Here is an 8,184-nt window from a genome sequence, read left to right on the forward strand (position 1 = left end):
TAATATAATAATAATAATATATATATATATATATATATATGTGTGTGTGTGTGTGTGTGTGTGTGTGTGTGTGTGTGTGTATATTATTATATGTATATATATATATATATATATATATATATATGGGTCAGATGTTTTACATGGTGTACATGTGTATTAGGCTTCTGAACTTGACTTGTGCTGCTTACACAATCTACATTGAAATATTGGGCGCCCATGGCAAAGAGAAATCGCTTACGCAGGATATGTTTGGCACCGATACTTATGAAACTTGAATGGGAGTTGTATATTGTCCCACTGCTAAATTGCTATTGCGGGCCCTGGCCTACTTCACTTATCTATTGCACTTATCTATTGCACTGATATATTGCACTGATCTGTTGCGCTTAAGTGTTCTCAGAAGTGACTCAGGTGCTTTAAAGTTTAGGGCTAGCTTATGCTTTTGCGACTGTAACTCTATTGTTGTCGCTTGCTGCCCTGGCGTTTTGTTACATTACGCTCTGCACAAACGACCTTTTCTCATAACGTCATTTGCACGCGTAGTGCGCTTTGTTTGACTCCATGTGAGCTGCATGTCCTTGTATGTTTAAGTCCTAAACCCTTGAACCCCGTAGCATCATCCTGTACTACCCACTGACGTCTTGTGACGAATACTAACGCCTCATGACTTGTCTCTGTGCAGCTCCATCGCGTTTACACGTCCCAACGATACGCACTCACACCAGCCCATCTGCAACAACTGCTCAGACGACACTCTCGACATCAGCAACTGCCCAGACACTACCCACCACACCAGTAACAACTGCCCAGGCACCACCCACCACATCAGCAACAAATGCCCAAGCAACATCCATCACATCAGTAACAACTGCCCAGACACCACCCACCACATCAGTAACAACTGCCCAGGCACCACCCACCACATCAGTAACAACTGCCCAAGCAACACCCACCACAACAGCAACAACTGCCCAGGCACCACCCACCACATCAGTAACAACTGCCCAAGCAACACCCACCACATCTGTAACGACTGCCCAGGCACCACCCACCACATTAACAACAACTGCCCAAGCAACAGCCACCACATCTGTAACGACTGCCCAAGCAACACCTACCACATCTGTATCGACTGCCCAAGCAACACCCACCGCATCTGTAACGACTGCCCAAGCAACACCCACCACATCTGTAACGACTGCCCAGGCACCACCCACCACATCTGTAACGACTGCCCAAGCAACTCCCACCGCATCTGTAACGACTGCCCAAGCAACACCCATCGCATCAGAGGATACGAGTGAAACCTCTAAACCCACGAGTCAGCAAACACAGACATCGACGGAAGACACTCACACACTCTCAGGCACCTCCTTAGGCGCAGATGTTGTGCCTCAGCCAGCAGCCGCTGCACAGCCGCTTCTACTGACGAATCAGCGCATGGATTGTGCCATTGCCAACACACACAGCAACGCACACGCACTCACAAGAAGCATGACAGACACACACACCTCAACACACACACACACGCACACACTCCTGGAGGAGAACTCACGCCCCACCACGCAACGGCAAAGTCTGACTGACGAACTTTCGCACACGCAAAGTATGATAGAACCACGCATCATAGAAGCACAGCAGAAGACAGCCGAGCGCAAGGGAGGTCTCAGATCACCACAGAGCCAACCAGTCATCTCATCGAATGCACGCACACGCACACAATCACTTCACCACCACAACGACGATCACTCAGCCGATCATATCCCTGGTGCGTCAATGCGATTTATGTATTTATGTGTTTATATATTTATTCACACACACATATATATATGTATGTATATATATATATATGTGTGTGTATGTCTGTGTGTGTCTGTGTGTGTCTGTGGGTGGGTGGGTGTGTGTGTGTGTGTATTTGTATATATGTATATATATATATATTCGAGTGGCATTAGCTTTTATTGATATATAATTGTGGGCGTGTATTTGACGTCGTAGCCTCAATCTGTGCCAACTTATTTTATGTGGGCGTGTGTGCTTATACCCGAGTTCGATTCAGGAATCTAATATGATGCTCTTTTGCCTTCTTTTTAAACTCTGCACCAATCAGAAATCCTAGAATTTGGACCTGACGGCCAATCAGATTCTGATTTTATCGAATTAGATAACGAGAGACTGAGCATGACAGATCTGGACCGTGTGCTGCACAAAGTGGACTCTGCCACTCGCGGAGACATCGCCGACAGTCTCATGCGCTTCTACCTGTCCGAGGGCTACCACGTCGAGTTCTTGAGGTGGTTGTCGTGTCGTGTCGTTTTGGGTGTGCATGGCATCCGATGCTCCGCCTGACATCTGGTCATTTGGTGCTGCTAGTGTGGGCTATTCACAGTACAAGCGTTTTAGGGGTTTTACCTAAACCCTAAAACCCTACAAGCGTTTATCGTATGCATCTGGGCTATCGGCATATCCCTCTCGCACTCTCTGTCTCTCCTTTCCCTTTCTCTTTCTCTTTCTCTTTTTTTCTTATTCTTTTTTTCTTTTCTGTTGTCTATTGATTGTGTGCTCAGTCGCTCATGTCCCATTGCCCCACCCCCTTTCGCAGTAAAATTGGTGATCTGGAGATCATGTACACGGCTAAGCCCACCACACTGTTCCGGGGGGCGTCACTGTTCACTAAGGCCATGGACTACTTCATGTACTTTGTGGGCATGCCGTACATCCACGTCACACTCAGCGCCGTCATCAACACCATTTGCGAGCCAGCATTCCCGACTATAGGTAAAGTATATCCAACCCCCTATGACCCTATAACCTCAAACCCTGTAACCCTGTGATCCTAGAACCCTAGAATCCTAAAGATCCGTGCCGTACGTAATTAAGATCTTCGCTTGTTATACTTGTGAGCATTCGACATTGGTCGCACCCACTTTTGTGCCTGTGTGAGTGTGTGTTGTGAGCTCTTTAGAGAGGTCTGCTGCGTTGCATTGAGAATAAGTGCGTGTACTTCACCAGTGGTGGAATGATTATAGGTATACCGTTCGCGTGTCTAAAAGTCTCGTGGCCGTGTTCCTGCCTTTTGTCTGTAACGCCGCCACTGGTCTATAAATAGCACATCTACATCCGCTCGTTCTTATTCGTTGACATTGTTATTGCCTGCAGATGTCAGCCAAACAGCAGAGCACTCTAAAGCAAGTTTGGAACGGTCGTACAAGCGCATGGCGTTTCTCCTGCGGCATATCATCGTGGCCATCTCCTCGTCACTTCCCAATCTGCCCATTGGTATGTAGTCTCAGATTTATTGGTGTTGCACATGCCATTGTTGTGTGACTATTATGTAAATCGATGTTGCACTGCCATCCATCTACCTTCACACACTCTTATGTTGCACTGCCATTCATCCACCTTCACACACTTTTATGTTGCACTGCCATCCATCCACCTTCACACACTCTTAGGTTGCACTGCCATTCATCCACCTTCACACACTCTTATGTTGCACTGCCATTCATCTACCTTCACACACTCTTATGTTGCACTGCCATCCATCTACCTTCACACACTCTTATGTTGCACTGGCATACATCTACCTTCACACAATCTTATGTTGCACTGGCATCCATCTACCTTCACACACTCTTATGTTGTGCTGCCATCCATCTACCTTCACACACTCTTATGTTGCACTGCCATCCATCTACCTTCTCACACTCTTATGTTGCACTGGCATACATTTACCTTCACAATTTCTTATGTTGCACTGCCATACACCTACCTTCATTGACTGTCTCAGCTATGTCGTACTCGTGACCTTTTAAGTCTTATCCAACGTAAGCACAACGTGCACGGCACTTTGGGGAAGTAAGACTAAGCCATACAATTATAAACAGGACCAAGTACTTAAGTTATATAAAGATCGTCAATCCCTCGCAATGTCGGGTCCGTGAATTCTTATCGGTTCCTTCCCGCGCACTGTCATTCATTCAACGCCACAAAATCCTATTTTTTTTTCTTTTTCTTTTTGGAATTGCCTCAGAATTTCGGCTCGTGTTTGCGCATTTGAGGGAATCCGCCGCTTCCAAATTCGGGTTCACCGAATTGAATGACCTGACACGTCCTGTGAGCTCTACGCTGATTCTGCGATTCTTCTCATTGGCCATTGTGTCTCCGCACTTATCGCAATTCCAATTGGTTGAGTCCACACCATCGTCAAACGCCCTGGTAGGTGTCGGTGCCAATATATGTGTATGGCACGCATAATTATGCGTATACTAACATATGTGTATGACACGCGTGTATGATGTTACATTTTGTGTTGACACTGCGGGATGAAGTGCAAGTGCTGCCATTTGCACGTATACCGACCCACGTGTGCGACTGATTACTGATAAATGTGGACTTCTATTGCACACCGGCATATATACAATTCATGTACAATACACGAACACTATTACAACGTGTATTGTACATATTCATGTGAGTCATCTATCACTTATGAACATGCACAAGAAAACAACTGTGTAATTTGAAACAACTGTGTAATTGAAAACAACTGTGTAATTTAGAACTTATCGGTATTAGCGTTTACCGGTACTCTAGATGAATACACTTTGTCGACGTAGGATTATGTTACGTATTTGGATACCTCAAAGCGTATAGTTATATTTAAGCGTTCACAGATTCATCTTGCAATAGCCTGAACAAACCGAGGCCCATCCGTGTGTTAATGTTGAGCTTTTAGATTACCCATATGTTTATGATGAGGTTTTAGGCCCAGTGATTGCCAACTTTGCGATTGAAAGGTCGTCTCGAAATCAAGTTGCTGTGTATTCAAATGTGACGTTTCACCCCTCACCAGATGTATTGAACCCTAAACCCTAGTACTGGTGACAAATGTGAGCCATCTCTCACCCGATGATTCGTAATGGACGTATTCTATCATCCCAGGCACACCAGAGTACATTTCATTCGCTTGCGGTTTGCATGCACCTTAGAATAGGGACCGTTGGTTGTCATACGTATTCCCTATAGACCGTTTACGTTTAGAGTATGAGACAGCCACTCACTCCCGCTCACCGTGGCATCCTCACACCCACAGAAATTGCTGGCTCTGTTGGGCAAAATGCTGCAGAAATTGGCAAACGCGGGACAGTTTGGGGACAATGAGCCATACATGGTACGTGAGTCCAATGCGGAAAGGGTTTATGGTTTAGGGTTTGGGTTGCATTCGGGACAGCTTGGGGACAATAAGTCATATATGGTACGTGGGTCCAATGCACGGTGTCAGTTCTGTTATGCGAAACCACTTCTCATGACGATGCCGTGCGATGCAGCGGCAGAGAGTGATGTCTTGCAGACGTTTTTATCTTTGTTGAAATGTGTACTTGTCACATCTTCGTGGCGCTTGGGGATGTTCTGGTCTCTGTGTATGAGGACTATTCTGGATTTAGGGTTTTAGGGTTTTAGATTCTGGATTGGGTGAGTTGTGCCTCGAAACGTCACTCACGCTGTGTGGGTGTTCTGACTGTTTTTATTCTTTAAATGGATCTGTAGTTGTTTATGGTAATGTCCTACTCTCCTTTTGTATTGTATGTATGACAAAATATTGTACATTTGTGATTATGGCAGTAGACAAAGACAGTCTTATTCGTGGGGTGTTTTTAGGTTTTAGGTTTGGTTGGGAGATATACAGCAACCAGCTCAAATGGGCAGGGAATATGGCCGTGTAGTATGGCCTGTTGAGCTCTGCTCACCAACGTGTGCTGTGCTAACACTCACTCGCGCGTACGCTGCGTTCAACAGGTGGAGATGAACAAGCGCATAGGTGTGGAATATAGGCAAATGTTCAGTGACTTCATGGACCAGGTGCGTAACAACCCCATCGGTAGCAACGTACTAGTGTGGCAAGACAAATCGTGTCACAGACGTCTGGGCTCAGGTGTTGCAGAAGTACCTAGCTCATATGGCCTGCACTTCTTCTTGTTAGCTTGTCGATGTGATATTTTGCGAAAACTCTGGAATGAGAATTTTAGATCACACGCCTTAAATAGGCATAACGATGAGTTCATCCTACGATGAATGAATGGAAATCATAACCATGAGTACATCCTACAATGAATGAATCCATTTGATGGTGATGAATGACTGGCTTCAGTGACTGTTTGAGTTATGTTTGGTGTTTCCAATAGTGATTTCCACGATGGATCAGTGATCATCGTACGATGAGTGAATTCTCTGTGGTGTATATTGCTGGTTCGGGGATTGAGCGTATGTCACCTCTTGCAGTGATCTGGAGATGTTCTTTTTGTGTGCATGTCTGTATATATCCACTTCTGATTGCACTTATACCTTTCTACCTATGGCGGCTATATGACCCAAAGATTGTTCGCACTCACGTTTCCATGTACTCTGTATATAAACGCAGGTGTCTCTGCCACTGACTGCTGAAGAGATAGAGAAGGGGCACTTCTACACCTTTGAGATGGACAAGGCTCGTATCCTGTGTCGTCTGCATCGGTTTATGTCCAACGTCTACCTGGATGGCCACACGGAGCATGTGATTGTCAAACTGCTGCGATCCGTCAAGAAGAGCGACAACGAGGATGTATGTGATGTTATGTGCTATTGTGCTGATGTCATATCAGTTTAAGTTTTGTTTTGTCATGCCATGTCACGTCAAGTCTAACACACCTTGTCCTGTCGTGTCATGTCATGTCACATCTTGTTGTGTCTTGTACCTATATCACGTGTCGTGATGCCATGCCGTTGCTTGTCTGGTTAAGTTTTGTCAAGTATATCGTGGCGTTATAAAATCAAGTGATCTTGAGATCCGGCTCAATGTGCCTAGAGAGTCCATTGCACTGCTTCCGCTGCGGCTTTGCGTCGTTATAACCAGCAGTGTCTGCCTAGTGCGTTGCTTCTGCACTTAGGCAGCCGCCAGTGGTCATGTCACATCGTTGGACTTTGTTGTTCCGCTGATTGCGTTGAGCTTCCGAGTGCGTGTGATGTGTTTCTCAGTAGCGGCGAGTTTGTTCGGTTTGTCTGAAGGACGTCCCGATCTGAGGCATATGTGTCGTGAGACGTAAGCGCGTGCTCCCGATGAACCCATCTTTTATATCTTTTCATCGTAGGCATATACGCCGTGCCATATACTCAGAAAACCCCTATCATCCTACATCCGCCCAATGCGTTCGCTCATTTGTATCTTCTGCATCCTTCACCCCATCAGACGATTTCGCTTTCCAGTCAGGCCAGTCGAGAGTCAGTCAAGTCTACGCAACCACTACCCGACGTCATCTCAGACAACGAACACCACATCTCCAGTTCAGAGAATCTCAGCACCACACATCCAGATAGCAATTATAGCAATAGTAATAATAATATTAATTATAACAACAACAACAACAACAACTATAGTAAGAACGCGGGTGGCTTCACCGTGCATGTGTCTGGGCCTACACCGCAGTCCACCCCACAACCATTGCGGACGGGTGACACGGACGACCCCGAGGCACAGGCAGGCGGTGGGGAGGACTGGCAGACACCCACGTGTGCACAGTGCGAAGCCGAGAAACACGCAGCACTCACGGTCATGCGCTCAGTGGAGAGTGCCAGGGGGACTGCCTCTGTCGTGGACAGGGCCCCGCCAACCGCTGCAACAGACACGACTCTGCCAATGCACGAAAGCGTGCTAGACCGGGTTGGCTTGTATTCAGAGCGACAAAGGAGAAGTGTGGATCTCCCGGTCGCCCGTCTGAGTAGTCCTAATGTGGCAGAGCCAGTAGGCGAGAGTGTGGAGGCGAGCCCTTTAAACAGAACGCTATCAGAGACGAGAGCAACGAAGACGTTGCCTGAGGGTGGCGACGGGGTTTGATGCGTTCTGTCCACCAAGTAGCACCCCCAAATGTCGTCACCGTGTGTACTTTGAAGAGTTACCTACGTGACGCGCATACTTAGAATAAAAGCACTGTGTGTATATACTGCCAAATGAAGTTGTTGACTCCCGCGGTCGCATATAAGATCTAGACATGTGTACCATCTAACACTATTCACATCCAAATTTGAAATTCACATATCATATATAAGTATAATATATATATATATGTATATGTATATGTGTATATATATATATATATATATATATATATATTATATATATATATTTATATATATATATATATATAATAA

The 8,184-nt window shown here is 45.9% G+C and overlaps 1 protein-coding gene across 1 annotated transcript in view; it reads left to right on the forward strand.

Annotated features, from left to right (window-relative positions):
- Positions 1 to 7,981, forward strand: part of SARC_09539 (hypothetical protein) — a gene marked incomplete at its 5' end in the record, with an annotated part of 12,951 nt that extends 4,970 nt beyond the window's left edge. Inside the window, 9 exons of the mRNA XM_014296445.1 lie at positions 683 to 1,768; positions 2,111 to 2,294; positions 2,603 to 2,778; positions 3,160 to 3,279; positions 4,034 to 4,218; positions 5,096 to 5,173; positions 5,800 to 5,862; positions 6,422 to 6,601; positions 7,226 to 7,981. Of these exons, the coding sequence (XP_014151920.1) occupies positions 683 to 1,768; positions 2,111 to 2,294; positions 2,603 to 2,778; positions 3,160 to 3,279; positions 4,034 to 4,218; positions 5,096 to 5,173; positions 5,800 to 5,862; positions 6,422 to 6,601; positions 7,226 to 7,870 (2,717 nt within the window). The 3' untranslated portion in view covers positions 7,871 to 7,981. The remainder of the gene's footprint in view (positions 1 to 682; positions 1,769 to 2,110; positions 2,295 to 2,602; positions 2,779 to 3,159; positions 3,280 to 4,033; positions 4,219 to 5,095; positions 5,174 to 5,799; positions 5,863 to 6,421; positions 6,602 to 7,225) is intronic.
- Between the last annotated feature and the right edge of the window lie 203 nt (positions 7,982 to 8,184).

The sequence above is a fragment of the Sphaeroforma arctica genome (genome assembly GCF_001186125.1).
Source record: "Sphaeroforma arctica JP610 unplaced genomic scaffold supercont1.981, whole genome shotgun sequence".
Classification (NCBI taxonomy): domain Eukaryota; class Ichthyosporea; order Ichthyophonida; genus Sphaeroforma; species Sphaeroforma arctica.